The sequence below is a fragment of the Dreissena polymorpha genome, chromosome 1, assembly GCF_020536995.1.
Source record: "Dreissena polymorpha isolate Duluth1 chromosome 1, UMN_Dpol_1.0, whole genome shotgun sequence".
Lineage (NCBI taxonomy): Eukaryota > Metazoa > Mollusca > Bivalvia > Myida > Dreissenidae > Dreissena > Dreissena polymorpha.
In genome coordinates, this window is record NC_068355.1 from 83,965,863 (window position 1) to 83,983,275 (window position 17,413).

Sequence of the window (17,413 nt, forward strand, 5' to 3'; positions counted from 1 at the left end):
TACATGTCGTAAAGAGTCTGCGCTTATAAATAGACCAGACCTCGAGAATATACCAACATACAACTGTTAATAAACGGCAAAGAAACACCATACATGTGTCAATCGTAAAAGGTGTTGTCGCTGGCTTGTGCTTAGATGTGCAGTGTTTTTATTGATGTGCTGTGCACAGATCAAGTTATTGGCTTATTAGTGTGTTAACTTGCATTATAATTGTTAAATGCGTTAAAATCTACACTCTCATCAAAATAATTGTGTATTGTTAATGTTGTTTGTCTTTTGTGTTTCTTTTTATTGTTTAAACGTGTAATAGCAACTTAAATTTGTTAAATAAGTGATATTATTTGAACGCATTTATTTCATATTTTGATCTGTATAATTGAAAGTAATCGGCCTTTTACGCCCATTACCTAAGTACGAATTATATGTAATTGGATAGACTCGATACACGTGCTTACAAAATGTCGGGGCTCGAGAAAAAGAGGCTCAAGGAGGACAAAGTACGTGCAAAGAACTGGAAACGCTGGGGCCCCTATCTGTCGGAGAGGCAATGGGGTACCGTTAGGGAGGATTACTCGGACAATGGCGACTGGTATGCATATAACTCATTATAACTTGATAATACTTGATAATCCGAATATTTTTAGGGCTTTAGACTAACTCGTTGTATAGCAGCCTAAGTGTACCCTTATACCATCAACTTCGGAAACAAAACTAAATCCTCGGTATAGAATCAATACTGCGGGTTCATTTCGTCCACTTATGGTTGCCTCATTCAAATAATTACGGATGACATCATCGCTTTTTGCCCAGTTGGGAAAGGTACCGGTACCAATTGGGAAAAATGTGCGCGAAAAAAACTGACATTGGGAAAATTTGCGTCGTTAAATCTTCAGACTGGGAATTATGGCTCTTTTAAAATGCTTGGTAAACTTGCACAAACCAATTCAGATTTTCATTTACATGCATTTTGGCTTGAAATGTTCGGTTTCAGTTCTAACATGCAGTTAATTTACTATTGGAACGAAAATTGATGGCATTTTCCTTTCCTTTGGGAATTTTTCAGATAGCTAGCAGGAATTATTTAGTGTTTCTACAATTAGGAAAGTGCCTTTAATAATTCGTAAAGAAGGAAAATAATCGCAGGATATGGTATGCGATTTCGAAACATATTCGGCCTGCGCATAACTGTGTGTACCTATCGTTTCGTGACCTGTTACCAAAAAGGTTAATGTTAATCGAGAGTCATGTTGACCGCTGCTTGACTCTGAAAACAACTGAGGTTCATCTTGACCGCTGCTTGATACTGAAAACACCTCTAGACGCTTACAGATAACCTACTTAAAGAAATCGCACATTTAAAGGAGAGCTTGACCTTAAGTTACTTGTCGAAACAAAAAACAACACATTATCATGTGTCTTTCTTGTAAAACGTACGAACGTGCACTCATATTAACTTTTAACATTGATAGCGCATTGGTAAAAACATTACAATACATTACTACATTTGTTCCGTATTAAACGCCGTCCGGGTTGTAGCCGGTGTCGAGCATGTCATGTCATCTATTGTATAATCTTTAGCTAGTTTCTGCAAAGTATTATCAAGCATCATACCCTTCACAGAATCTCGATTATAGAAAATACACTGTACAGATATATTAAATCTGACTTTTGACATTTGTCAACTTGCGTATCTGATCTTCACAAAGTAGTCCGAACGCAGAATTATTCAATAAGAATAGCATGATATCATTTTAGATAAAAATGCGCATTTATACAATGTTTCCTTGTATGATGATGAATATAAGAAAAGTCAATTAAATCGGCAATATTTAGAACAACTTAATTCAATTTTATGTTTTTCATTCTCGCAGACAGAGACTATAAAGCACTGAGGAAGATGAGGCTTATTCATTGAAAATATAAAAACATGTGTTTACTTCACTATAACAACTTTCAATAATATGCATCAGCTCATGATAATGCAGTATAAACACTTGATCATGTTGTTTGCTTGTGTTTAATTTTCGCGGTTGTCGGACAAACTCGGGTTCTTGTTAGCTGCTTAGTCAAATAAGTTCGAACTACAGGAACGTTTCAGTCCATTCTGCCCACGCGAAAATACGTGGATGCTGACTTTTCATTAAAGGACGTATTATTTGTAGGTTTTCACGTTTAAATACACACAAGGAAATATATACTTAATATCAAATTGAAAGTGGTCTAATGTTTGTATTTTATTATTGTATTATGCAGAAGAAGATATGCTTGGTATTTTTGTTACGCCACACAAGCGATCACTGCATGCAATCAACATGAAACAATTGAAAATATACTTACAAATATGACATGATACTATCATATATTGCATGTTTTGACTATCAAACTGAGCACAACAGGTGACTTATATTCCTGTATGGAGTTATAAACAAAGCTAAACGAGTGACAAAAGTACATTACATGTATGGACTATCAACATAAGCCTGCCGACACACTGCTTGTCTTGACTTTAAACTAAGCATATAGTTTATTGCCATGTTCATCCATCTGCACCCATCAATAACACAATTTATTCGAATATGTAATTGAATATCAATTGAATTATTGTGCCTATTCATTGTTTTTTAATATTAAGATTTTTATCTTTTTGCTTCATTTGTTAATATTAACTAAATTTACTATCGAATGTGCTTTCATTTTTTACATTCGATCGTATTCCCTAAATTTATTTTAAAGTGGGTATGCACGATTTTGTCAAATATTTATGAATTTATATAAAATGTGTAAAAAAAATTATTATGCATATAGTTCAATATAAATCAAAACAAAAGTTAAGAAGAACATCTGTCGAAAAATGCGAAATAAGCCAGATATTTAATTCTGAAATCGAAAATGTCTGTACAGTCGAATTCGCCAGCATGTATATCATGTATGTACGGTGAGAATCTAAATTTAGTTTTACGGATCATTTTTATTTGTGTTCGTTAGCTCACAAATAATGCAGACGCAATTTTGCTAATCAGTATGGGCTTAGCTACGCTAGGAACCATAACCCGTGACTGCCTGTGTGGATAACTTCAGTAAAATTTAGCAGACGACGAATGCTAAAAGCGTCTGCTCTAACCACCGCATCTGCCTGTTCTCACTGACACTGTACATAGAGTGTATTTAACAGCTTGTAAGACAAGGTTGGCCAGTCTAGTGTTTATCATTGAAATCTGTACATATTGGCTGCTTTCAGGGAAAACGTGGCTTAATGCATGTCAAATAAGATTAGCCTGTGCACACTGATTAGCTGTATCAATGATTTGAAAAAAAAGCAACACATCTCGACCTGTGTTTTAAGGCACACTCTTTATAAATTTGAATGGGTTGTGGTCATTTCAAACTTCAGATATAAAAAGCTATAACATAATTTTGAAAACTGAGTTGCGTCTAAGATTATACAACAGCGAACAAATTCGGTGCCTTCAGCCCTTTGATAATTTCCTGCAACGATATCTATTCAAACGACACTCGAACACTAACTCCGATCTTAATACAAAGTCGAATGCTTCGGTTATTGTAGGAAAATATGTACTAAATATCTTAGTCACAATCGGCTCGGGGCGCTAATTTGTCTTTGCTGCATTTTATGAAATTCGTCTTCAATGTATAATTTTCCTTGCCTATTGTGTTATTTTAACATATTATTATCAATATGATAATAATAATTATTACAATTTAACACATATAAAAATCGTGCATACCCACTTTAAATGATCTTTTATTAACGTAAGAAATAATGTTTATGTGAGATCAAAAAATAAAATAACGAAAGAATGTAAAGCCGACCTTCCTACCCTGTTGTTTGGTATGTAAGTGCAAAAAAGCAACATTTGTGGCTTTATTATCCAGACACCTCAGTACACCAGTATGGCACGTGTCCTCGTGTAATACATCATACTCAATGCATACAAAAAAAAAATAACAACACGTAAGGAATATGGACTTAAAAGTTAATTGCAACTAAGAAAGTATAACAAGAATATGAGATGAAACCCTTAACACTTTTTCAGCTGGTCCCACTTTACCCATGACCAGTCTCGCTCCCGAGCGTACCGCTGGGGCGAGGACGGCCTCATGGGAATCACAGACCGCCAGTGCCGCCTCTGCCTCTCCCTGGCGCTCTGGAATACCCGGGACCCCATACTGAAAGAGAGACTGTACGGTCTGACCGGCCATCAGGTATAGATATTTTGACGACCCAAAGCAAGAAAATTAAAACGACCGGCGTCGGATTTAATTTTGATTTAATTTTCATTCTATAAATTTAACAACTTTAACTAAGATTTCTCAAACATTTGATTTTTTTTTCCAACACATTTTATTTCAAGATTGCATATACAATTATGAACAATAACACAAGCATGTCATACAATCAGAAATGAACAGAATAACATATGCAATACATATAAGGTTAGCTATCTAATGCATGTAATTTTGTGTTGAAAAAAAAACATTTATTGTGTATAGATGAAAAAAACAAGAGATGTGTTGTTCAGCCGCTTTTTTTTTACCTTTGACCTTGAAGGATGACCTTGACCTTTCACCACTCAAAATGTGCAGCTCCACGAGCTACACATGCATGCCAAATATGAAGGTGCTGTCTTTAATATGTCAAAAGTTATGACAAAACTTTAATATTGGTTAAAGTTGTCACATTAGAAATTGTAGGTGGAATATGTGGGTTTACCTCATGTAAGAAATATTGAAAATTTTATCAAAAGGGCCAGTAAACATGACAGTCACAAATTGCACATATGTACAAATAAGCTTATCGATGAGGGAGAGATTAAAAAATAGTATAGTTGACACAAGGCCGGGTATGTTTGTATTGGTCAAGCAAAAGTGTTTATACAGTTAAATCTCTCATCAAAAGGTTTGATAAAGCTTGTAGATATTTGGGTGGTTTGTTTATCCCGTTTCCAGGGCTTCATTGATTCAGTATCTTTAGTAATCTATCCAATCAGCAATAAGCACGCATAGAACACTGACCAATGGGATTTATAACTGAGTTTCATGGGGCAAATGTTAGAGGGAAATAGTCAGTTAGCATTTAGATCTAGAGGTGTACAGATGGAAAAAGACACAATCATGTAGCAATCACAACATATGTGTACAACTGAAAATATTAGTTATGTCAGACATTAAACGGGATAAGAAACTGATATATGGTGTTGATTAATATTTTACCCCACATTATGCAGAGAAACCAACATTAATAGAGAGGGACGTACTTGTCCCATGCGCGACACGGGAAAATGGTAGTTAATGCAAATCTCGTCATCATGGCAATACGCGCATGACGAGATATTGAATGATAGGCTACACACCAGTAATTTAAGAGTAATGAACATTGCTAGTAACTATGTGTCGTCCACGAACTATGAACGATTACGTGACAAAGTTTTGGACAGACAGAATGACAGACAGACAGACAGGCCAAAAACAATATACCCCCTTTTTTTAAAGGGGGCATAAACAGACAAATTCCAGTGTGTATAGATCAACATGGATGTTTTAATTGAACTATCAGATGAAAAAAGGCATAGATACAAACAATAATAGGTGCATATAATAATAAAGACATTGTTCATTGAGTAAAGACAAACAATGGTGAATAAGTTGTTATAACAGATGATAAGTCATAGAAAAAAACAATAATAGGTGTTTATAATTGTATAATTAGGTTATGCAACAATGGCATAAAATAGTTCCCATTCAATGTCAAACGATTCTAAATTATTTTTTGAAATTGGTATTTTTTCAAGTTATCATATTCGTACTTTATGTATTTCTTGGCTCCAGCTATGCTTGGAATACACTTATTTGTCCTACATTTGCATAAGTATAGCTTTATAAACAAAATAACATTATTTATTGCACTATCAGACTTTGTCAAATATCCAAGTAGAAATATTGGCATATTAATGAAAGAAAAAGATTGACCTGGTAGCATTTCATCAATTATTGCTGTAGATATCTTTAAAGGCATGGTATATAGATGTTCGCATAATTAAATTTATAGTGTTGTTCATTTTGTATAGAAACCCTTTCAGTAATAACACTGTGTTTATTTGTTATTACATTTTAAAGGCAGGGGATGTAGATTTTTGTTTCATTAAACTTACTTTACCACATGACTAGCAATCTGAATATTGTTTCTTTAAACTGTAGAGGATTAAATGACAAATTAAAGAGGCTTAATGTTTTTTATTACTTAAAAGAGTTAAATGCTAATATATATTGTCTGCAGGATACACATTTTACCCCTGATATGTACAAATCCATTTATTCGGAATGGGGATCTGAATGCTTTTTAAGCTATGGTTCTGCAAATTTTAGGGGAACAGCTATTTTCATATCCAATAGCACAGATTATAAAATACATGTACATAACTCTGTTGCTGATTCCAATGGTAATTTTTGTGCAATTGATATTTCTGTTAGTGAATACCGCTTAACGTTGCTATCTTTACATGGTCCAAACATTGTAATTGCAAAACAGTTTATGTTGCTAGGGAAACCATGGCGAGGACGTGAAGGAACTGTATTACTACCTGGACAACACGCCCACCCACTCGTACATGAAGGCCCTCTACAAGTACCCGCAGGCGGAGTTTCCGTACGCCGAACTCGAGGCTGAGAACGCGCGACGCGGGGTCAAGGACCCGGAATATGAACTGCTGGACACAGGTTAAAGGTTTTTGTCATTCAAGTGAGCTCACCTGATCACGAAGTCAGGAGTTTATATTATATCGTTGTAAATCTTCTCTTAATTATTATGCCCCCCCTTCGAAGAATAGGGGGTTTATTGTTTTGCACATGTCGGTCGGTCCGTCGGTCCGTCCGTCGATCGGTCCGTCCACCAGATGGTTTCCAGATGATAACTCAAGAATGCTTAGGTCTAGGATCATGAAACTTCATAGGTACATTGATTATGACTGGCAGATGACCCCTATCGATTTTCAGGTCACTTGGTCAAAGATCAAGGTCACAGTGACTCGAAATAGTAAAATGGTTTCCGGATGATAACTCAAGAATACTTATGCCTAGGATCATGAAACTTCATAGGTAAATTGATCATGACTGGCAGATGACCCTTATTGATTTTCAGGTCACTAGGTCATAGGTCAAGGTCGCAGTGACTCGAAACAGTAAAATGGTTTCCGGATGATAACTCAAGAATGCTTACGCCTAGGATCATGAAACTTCATGGGTACATTGATATTGACTGGTAGATGACCCCTATTGATTTTCAGGTCACTATGTCAAAGGTCAAGGTCACAGTGACTCGAAATAATCAAATGGTTTCCGGATGATAACTCAAGAATGCTTGCGCCTAGGATCATGAAACTTCATAGGTACATTGATCATGACTGGCAGATGACCCCTATTGATTTTCAGGTCACTAGGTCAACGGTCAAGGTCACAGCGACTCAAAACAGTAAAATGGTTTCCGGATGATAACTCAAGAATGCTTACGCCTAGGATCATGAAACTTCATAGGTACATTGATCATGACTGGCAGATGACCCCTATTGATTTTCAGGTCACTAGGTCAAAGATCAAGGTCACAGTGACTCGAAATAGTAAAATGGTTTCCGGATGAAAACTCAAGAATGTTTATGCCTAAGATGATCAAGAAACTTCATAGGTACATTGATCATGACTGGCAGATGACCCCTATTAATTTTTAGGTCACTAGGTCAAAGGTCAAGGTCACAGTGACTCAAAACATCAAAATGATTTCCTGATGAAAACTGAAGAATAATTAGGCCTAGGATCATGAAACTTCATAGGTACATTGATCATGACTGACAGATGTCCCCTATTGATTTTCAGGTCACTATGTCAAAGGTCAAGGTCACAGTGACAAAAAACGTATTCGCACAATGGCTGCCACTACAATTGACAGCCCATATGGGGGGCATGCATGTTTTACAAACAGCCCTTGTTTAAAATAAAAATCTTTGGCCGGTGGACAATCATCACAGCTTGAGCTGCAGAAAATGAAAAAATACCGGTATACATGTATTTAAAAAAAACACACGCCTTTACACCTTAAATACCGGTATATTTTAGGTTGTTTTAACAGTCTGTGATGTGTTTTCTTTTATTATTCAGGAGTGTTCAACGAGAGTCGCTACTTTGACGTGACGGCCGAGTACTGCAAGAAAAGTCCCAACGACATATTGGGCCGATACACGGTGGTGAACCGAGGCCCGGAGCGCGCCACCGTGCACGTGCTTCCCCAACTCTGGTACCGCAACGTCTGGGACTGGGGCGATGACTGCGAGGTTCGTATCGCAGTGCGTTGTTGAATTGCTTTTGTATTGTGTCGGTTTTTTAGAGACTTATTTAGACTGATTTGGTCATGTGTGCTAAATGTCGAATACCGGTATATGATATAATAATTCTCTGCTATTTGTTCCTTGTATATTTTGCTTAACAGTGAGATTTTTTTTTCAAAACAGTACCATTAAAACTGTACAATACCGGTACTTTAACTTAAATAGAACAAACAATGACAGACTCGTATGCCGACTTTTAAACATACCATGTCCTAGAGGAATTCCTTTTCATGGACTCAGCTACCTGCGAGGACTGCACATAACGAATATGCGGAACTTAAAAGTATTTAAGTAAGTTAAGCTGCGTCATGCAAAAACAGGTATTATGCCATGAGCGACTTGCGTAGCTCTAGACCACCTGCGCAATCGCACAGTCTGGTCAGGAGCTACGCTTTCAGCTATAAATTCACGCTAGTTTTTATGGTCCTATAAGACGATAGCATACCAGATCGTGTTGATGCACAGACTTGTCTGGAGTTACGCTTGCAGCAAATGGCATAAGACCCTTTTTCAAATTACGCATGTCAGTAAAGTAAAGTTCCAGAGTTATCGGCATATTCAAAATGTACATTTCAAATACATGTATATACACAATCATTAAGCAAAATTACAAACTACAATGTAAACGACAAATTGCCATTTTCGAGCTGACAAAAATATAATTATTAAAATTGTTAAGAAAAATGGGACAAAACTTGCGTGGAAAAATAATTTAATAAATATTTAGTGGCTTAAAGGACATGTTCACATATTTTGGTGTTTTTTAATCATTTAAATGTATTTATAAACAATGTGTAAAAACTAGGAAAATAAGATAAAGATAAAATTAAAGATATGCCTGCTTTGCGGTTCGAACACAGGAACTCTAGAAACGAAAGCTATCGCGCTACCACTAAACCATGCAGGCGTTTTAATGTGCATGCTATGTTAAACATCGACGAAACGTGTTTTAAAAGCTTTATTTTTTATCCGATTTCAATTGCCGATATTAAAAAAATAAACATATATTTTAATAGTTTTCTTAGTCAGGATGTTTTATGTTGCTTGTTTGATTATGAAACATGCATTGGTTAGAATACCAATGTGGTATGAAAAACAACATTTTGCAGTGAATAAGTGCGTCAAAAGTGGTGTGCAGAAAACAACGCAATAATGTTTGCTAAAAATGTATTGTAAAATATCAGTATTTTAATAGAAAAATGGTGTGTTTTCGGCAACTGCAATGCTTTGAATTAATATTCATTTCTGAAAGTATATTGTCATGGCTAGTAAATGTATCTTGTTATATGTAACATGCCCTTGATATTATTATTTCAGGCATATGTGGAAACGAAACCAATCTTACAGAAAGACAAAAGCGGAAGAATACGCTGTGAACACCCATCTCTAGGTACAGTACACAGCAAGGAAGTGATGAATGGGCCCGTCAATGGTGAAGCGGCCGTAGTAGACACCATGGCAGCTTCATTAATATACTTGTAGAGACTTATGGACTGTGCAGTTAACCACACCAGTTTGCACCAGTCTTTATTTCTCGTATAAGTGGCACACGTGTGTGTGTATGCGTGTTTGTTTAATTCTGATAATTTGCCAGTGTGTATAGCGTACGGCTTTGTACGTACTTATTTAATGGAATGGCCGGTAGCACAACCATGTATTGAAAATATTATTTGAACATAAATGTGTGAACGTTAAGTCACGTTTACTACTATTAACCGAATACTGCGAGCTTTACCTTTCACCCACATTGGCGTCGCTGTCTGCGTCTTCATATGTCTCTGATAACGTGTAAGAATTCCATATCACTGTGCCTACTCAATATTTGCCTAAGTTAACATTAAGTGAATATTTAAAATGTACGCGATGGTCTGACGGAAAACATGTACTCTTTAAGGTAGACATGTTTCTTGTTTGTTTACACCATTTCCACCACATCTGTTGTCTGCTGTATTATGTTGCACACAATTTAAATATGTAATGTTATGTAATTGCGAGCGAAATAACAGTTTTCTGAACGAAACTTACTGCATTCAGGCCAAATAATTATTATCTTTGTGACTCGCTCCTTTCTAAATATTGTTTGAACATTCTGGCCTCAACGGTTACCGTAAGGTTTAAAAAAAATCTTTGTGACCATCATAACTGTTACTTTATTGGAGACTTTGATCGTATGACATTAATGACTATTGTAACCACAGTGTCAACATTCTGCTTTAGCACTATTTGTTAACGTTGATGACGTCTGTATGACCGCTGTGTCAAAGTGCTATCGTAGCGACATGTATGCCTTCGTTAAGCGCTGTGTGACCTCAAAGTGTCTATGTTATGACCTCTATATAACTTGTCCCAGGCAAAGTGCAGGAGCAGTACCGGCTGAACAGCATGGACAACTATGTGATGGACCTGGACTGTACTCACAACCGCGACCTCCACGACGGACGAGGATTTTCCGCGAAGCAGGGACTCAACGTACAGGACGAAAGTAGGTCATCTTGGTGCATTTTTTTGGTTGATTTTACAACAACCGAGACATCCGTGCGCTTTCTAAATGTGTATCATTCTGTTGGATAATTCTATTTTTTATGCCCCCGGTAGGGTGTCATATAGCATATGAACTGTCTGTCCGTCCGTCCGTCCGAAAACTTTAACATTGGCCATATATATTTGCAATATTGAAGATAGCAACTTGATATTTGGCATGCATGTGTATCTCTTGGAGCTGCACATTTTGAGTGGTGACAGTCAAGGTCAAAGGTCATCATTCAAGGTCAAAGGTCAAAAAATAAATCCAAGGGAAGTAACAAGCTTTAAAGAGAGATAATTTCTATTTATCATTTGGCAGGTACAGATTATTTTTACAGGGGAAAAATATTTTTTAAACGGATATAATCAACAATAAATATATCAATCAATCAAAGCGGCCCAGTAGGGGGCATTGTGTTTCTGACAAACACATCTCTTGTTTCTTATTGTTTCTGTTGCACTTTTATTTTCAATTTTGCTGTCGTACTAAGGTTTTCACCTTAATTGACCTTTACCAAAGGCCAAAAATGTTGGAGAAAATTTCCCGCCAGAAGACCTGAATGAAAAACTTGAATTAATCAGCGACATAAGTCTTTTTTTTAAAGTTTATTGACAATCGTTGTCAACAACAAAAGCCAATTTCCGTTAACCAGGGAGCAGGATCAACGGGGTTCACAGATGATTATACACAGGCTGGACATAATGAAAACACACCGTTAGGAACTTTTGCAAATATCTCAAGTAATACAAATATGTTTTCCAAAGTTTTAAGGGCATAAAACACAATTTTTCTTGCAGTGTGTGCCGATATCCTAAGTTTAAGAATACATTATTGAATACGTCTGAATCGGTGCCAAAATTTCACGTTGCGCGCAGCATAACCATGTAAATGAATGTTGTAAACATCGAATGTTTGGCCAAGAACACAGGCTTATTAAATTTTGATGTTTTTCAACTTGCCATAAGCCTCATCAAAAACTGTCTTTTATGCACAATTTGAAACTCGTCAGAAATATTGTTTTAAAAAATTATTTGAAAAAAAGCACCACTTGCCGGTGTGTTTACACCCGTTTACATAAAGTCACGCGATCCTGCACCCTGTAAACGCCGTTTATATTAAAAAAACACACATATATTTCCGATTTATTAAGGTCAACCTCCACCTATTTAAAAATACGCTGGATTTGCGGTTTTCCATTTCATTTTTGTTGGAATTTGTTGTTCTCCTTGTTTGCCCACAGGTGTGTTTTACTTTGAGTTTGGCCCGGATGCCGACGGAAAGCAGGTCCCTGTGATATTTACTGAAAATTCCACAAACTACGAGCGTCTTTATTGTGTGAAGAACAGGGTGCAATATGTGAAGGATGCATTCCACGACTATGTTGTCCACAGTAGGGCAGCTTTGTGGAATTCAAAAAAAAAAAATTAATGCACACTACAATAATTGTTATACGCTATGCTATCTTAAAGTAAGGTGTATTATAATTTCGGATCTTTGTAATAATCATAACAATAGCGAGCATGTTTCGCAAAAGAAGAATATTTAAATCCATTTAATTTCTTTTCTGCATGTCACGGTGTATTATCATTCAGTTTGCCGTGCGGAAATCTCTCGCCGTCTATAAAAAAAAGAACAGAACTTTTATGTTCTGTTCTGTAACAAAATAAGAGTTAGCATAGACGATTGTTTTATGTATAACTCGTACTATGTGCGATGTAATCGTCATTCTTTCGTGTTTATTAATCCCAAAGAAATGATTTTCCCTTCCAGATAAGAAAAACGTCAATCTCAAATACGGGACAAAATGTGCCGGCCAATACATCCTTGATCTTGACGCCGGACAGGGGGCTGTGATAAAAGTGAGGCTGTACACGAGTTCGGAGGCTCCGCCGGGGGAAGCCTTCACTGAAGAATTCGAAAATATATTTAAAATCAGGATAAACGAGGCTGACATGTTTTATGACGAGGTAATACTATATCATTGGTATTTGTCGCAGTCATACTATACTTATTAAGCGCGCAGTTGTGTTCAGACAAAACTCAATTTAATTCCTTTTGTTACCAAAATTTTCTATCCGTACAATCTACGTTGAATTTATATATTAATGGAATGATTCTGCTATTCCTTTGCTAATTCGCTTGACTTTACGAAGAAACATGAGAACTATACTACTCGCCCCGACGTCGGCGTCGCCGTCGGCGTTGGTGAAAGTGTTTTTATTAAGTCAAATAACTTTAACACTATCAAAGATAGTTAACTCAAACTTGGAATACTTCTTTATGGCAACAAGACAATTGTGTATGTTAAGTTGCATAACTCTGTCAGCATTATTTATAGAGTTATGCCCCTCTGTATACTAAGAAAATTGAAAATTCGGTTAAGTTGTGTGTTTAGGTCCACGTTATTCCTAAAGTATCAAAGCTTTTGCTTTCATGCTTGCAACACTTACTAACTATCATAAGGGGGCTGTGCAGGCAAAATTGTGTAACTCTGACTGGCATTTTGACAGTTTTATTGCCCCTTTTTTATTTAGAAAATTGAAAATTTGGTTAAGTTTTGTGTTTTGGTCCATTTTACTCCTAAAGTATCATAGCTATTGCTTTCAGACTTGGAACACTCGCTAACTATCATAAGGGGACTGTACAGGACAAGTTGCATAACTCTGGTTTGCATTTTGACGGAATTATGGCCAGATTTTGACTAAGTAACTTTGAATATTTTGTTAAATTTTGTGTTTAGATGCACTTTACTTCTAAAGTATCAAGGCTATTGCTTTCAAACTTCAAATACTTTCTTACTACCATGACGGTACTGTACCTGGCAAGTTGAATTTGACCTTGACCTTTGAATGACCTTGAATCTCAAGGTCAAATAAATAAATATTGCTTAAATTGCCATAACTTCTATATTTAGGATCAGATTTGATTCATACTTTGACAAAACAACGCTTACCTGACAAACCACAATGTACTCCACCCAAACCATCCCCAGGTCCCACCCCAGCATCCCCTCCCCCATTTTTTTTTCTTTTTTTGTGCCCCCGGTAGCAGTTGAACTGTCCGTCAGGCTGTGCGTCGGTCTGAAAACTTTAATATTGGCCATAACTTTTGCAATATTGAAGATAGCAACTTAATATTTGGCATGGATGTGTATCTCATGGAGCTGTACATTTTGAGTGGTGGAAGGTCAAGGTCAAGTCGTCCTTTAAGGTGAAAGGTCAAATATATGGCGTCTGTCCGTCCGTCCGAAAACTTTAACATTGCTCATAAATTTTGCAATATTGAAGATAGCAACTTGATATTTGGCATGCATGTGTATCTCATGGAGCTGCACATTTTGAAAGGTAAATTTCAAGGTCATCCTTCAAGGTCAAAGGTCAAGGTCAAAGGTCAAATTTTGCAATATTGAAGATAGCAACTTGATATTTGGCATGCATGTGTATCTCATGGAGCTGCACATTTTGAGTGGTGAAAGGTCAAGGTTGTCCTTCAATGTCAAATATATGGCGTCTGTCCGTCCGAAAACTTTAACATTGGTCATAAATTTTGCAATATTGAAGATAGCAACTTTATATTTGGCATGCATGTGTATCTCATGGAGCTGCACATTTTGAGTGGTGAAAGGTTAAGGTCATTCTTCAAGGTCAAAGGTCAATGTCAAAGGTCAAATTTTGCAATATTAAGATATCAACTCGATATTTGGCATGCATGCGTACCGTATGGAGCTGCACATTTTGAGTGGTGAAAGGTCAAGGTCATCCTTCAAGGTCAAAGGTCAAAGGTCAAACTTTGCAATATTGAAGATAGAAACTCAATATTTGGTATGCATGCATATCTCATGGAGCTGCACATTTTGAGTGGTGATAGGTCAAGGTCATCTTTCAAGGTCAAAGGTCAAGGTCAAAGGTCAAATTTTGCAATATTGAAGATAGCTACTCAATATTTGGCATTCATGCGTATCTCATGTAGCTGCATATTTTGAGTGGTGAAAGGTCAAGGTCAACCTTCAAGGTCAATGGTCAAATATATGGCTTCAAATCGGCGCAGTAGGGGGCATTGTGTTTCACGAACACAGCTCTTACAACACTTACAACACTTACCTGACATGCCACAATGGACTCCACCCAAACCATCCCCCAGGCCTCACCCCAGATTCACCCCCCCCCCCCCGATTTTTTTTCCTTTTTCTGTCTTCTTATTTTTGAAATATCATCTATTAAATGACCACACACCCACATTATTCCCCATCTCCACCCCCACCCCCACACATTTTTTTAACATGCTAGAAATAAAATTATTTAATTTTATTATTTAATTTTTGAAAGTCCGTCCAACCATCACATCCAAGCCTTTGCTATCAAACTTGAAATATTATCTTTTAAATTGTTTTATGTCTTTACATATGTTTAATAGATTGTGGAAAATATACCTAAACTCAGAATCGTCTATAATGTACCACTTCTTTAAAACATAAGCGATCAATATGTATCAATTATGGTCCTCTTCAAGTTAGAATATGACTATATTACCTTGACCTTATTGAATATGAACAATTTCCCAATTGCACTGTCAAGCACTCGAATAGTCGAGCGCTCTGTCTTCTGACAGCTCTTGTTTAATTATCGATGCTGATCTATAAAAGCTTGTAACCTGTTATGTGCGGTCAAACAAAAATGTATGTGCACGTCTTTGTTGTATTAAATGGTTATTGGTTTATTCCAGGAATAAATTATTTACGAAATTGTTTTGTTGATGTTGATTGAACCGCTGGAAAGTGACCTGTTTATACGAATGTTTAATTGCAGGTGATCCCCACCCGTAAGAAACAGGAGCAGCGTATTGCGAGGCAGGCGTACGCAGGTCTCCTTTGGAGCAAGCAGTTCTACTACTACATCTTGAAGGGTAATATACAAAATATCACCCTTGAATAGCCCAGACGGTGTCAGTATACCTACAATAAAAGCTGAAAGCAATGTGTTCTTGCTAAAGGAAAAATAATCTTATGTAAATTTAGCCTTCTATGATCTTTACGCTTAACGATTACTGTTAACGATACTAATGTACAATATTAGCCATGGACGGAATTCGCATCAATTAACAACTAACGGGTTTTGAAGATGAATTTAGGCATATTCACCGATTGAAATTGATTTGTAGTTGAACATTTTGAGCAGCATATGTCAAGAAGGCTGTGTTTCAATGGACGGTATACCTTTAAAGAGTGTTAAAAGTTCATTTGTTTTACCCAGAGTGGCTTCGCGGCGACTCCAACCAACCCCCGCCTCCCCCTAGTCGGGCCTTATGGGGACGCAACAAAGACTGGACCCACCTATTCAATCGTGACGTCGTCTCCATGCCGGACAAGTGGGAATACCCGTGGGTACGCGGAGCAAAGTTCGCCGTTTAGCATTATGACCATGAGTATTGGTTTAGTGTACATAGCTTTGCTTATTTATTATGTACAATTCATATTATCTGTATCAAAGGTGAGAGCAATAATACGTTCAGAAAGAAATACGAATAACTATCAGAGTATCCTGATTGGTCGCAATAACGCACTCAATTTGCGCCCAGAAGCCGAAAACCTGTTCGACTTATCAATGCTTTTTATATTCTCGAAAAATACAGTAATCAACTACATAATGATTTTTGCCGATGATTCGGTTTCGGAAAACTGTTAAGTGCTGAGTTATTTCTGTCCATCAGTACGCTTCGTGGGATCTCGCGTTCCACATGATCGCCATGTCGAGGGTGGACATCCAGTTCGCCAAGGCACAGCTCGTACTGCTGCTGAGGGAGTGGTACATGCACCCGAACGGACAGGTTGGGCTGAATGCGACAAGATTTTCTTAGACAATTTTATTACATTTATAAATGAAAGGGACTCGTTGACAAATTGGCAAATTGACAATTTAAAACAATAATTTACATAGATTCAAACTAGACTTTATACATTTAAAATAAAACTAAATTGCTCTCCTGGCTCAGAAAAAAAATGTTTTTAAAAGTTTGTTTATTTATAATCATCAATAGAAATCGAACAAAATAATAAACATCCACAATTTAGCAAGCACACGTATTTACAAAATAGCTTCAAAATGACCATACAATTCAAAAGCCTCTTCGGTAATGTGGTATCGCCTTAGAATATGCTTCTATCGGTCACAAGTTCAAGCCCCATATTTTTTTTTCATTGAAATAACTTTTTAAAACTAATCCTAATATTAGCTTTTGATGCAAATTGTCTTAGTGTCTTTGTTTGAGAAGGAAATCTTTGAGCAAGTCCGCTTAATCTGAACTCGTTTTTTCAAGAGTGAAAATTGAGGTTCCCTTCTTCACACTTAGTAATCCCAGTCAGAGCGATATTGTGACATTAAGAAATATTGACTCTTCTTTCATGATGTGTGCTTTGAAGTTGTTTAAGTCAGTGGTGACTTCAGTAGCTGTTTTGTTGTGATGAATTGCTTTATTACGAACTAAACACCCATTAAAATAG

General features: G+C 36.7%; 2 protein-coding genes across 2 annotated transcripts in view; both read left to right on the forward strand.

Moving 5' to 3' along the window:
- Window positions 1–17,413, forward strand: part of LOC127838498 (uncharacterized) — a 68,112-nt gene that overhangs the window by 36,876 nt on the left and 13,823 nt on the right. The window contains 11 exon segments of the mRNA XM_052366285.1: window positions 437–589; window positions 4,056–4,224; window positions 6,561–6,735; window positions 8,167–8,339; window positions 9,711–9,783; window positions 10,744–10,875; window positions 12,158–12,307; window positions 12,688–12,884; window positions 15,723–15,819; window positions 16,167–16,297; window positions 16,624–16,740. Of these exon segments, the coding sequence (XP_052222245.1) occupies window positions 459–589; window positions 4,056–4,224; window positions 6,561–6,735; window positions 8,167–8,339; window positions 9,711–9,783; window positions 10,744–10,875; window positions 12,158–12,307; window positions 12,688–12,884; window positions 15,723–15,819; window positions 16,167–16,297; window positions 16,624–16,740 (1,545 nt within the window). The 5' untranslated portion in view covers window positions 437–458.
- Window positions 1–17,413, forward strand: part of LOC127838481 (uncharacterized) — a 68,817-nt gene that overhangs the window by 36,766 nt on the left and 14,638 nt on the right. The window lies entirely within an intron of this gene.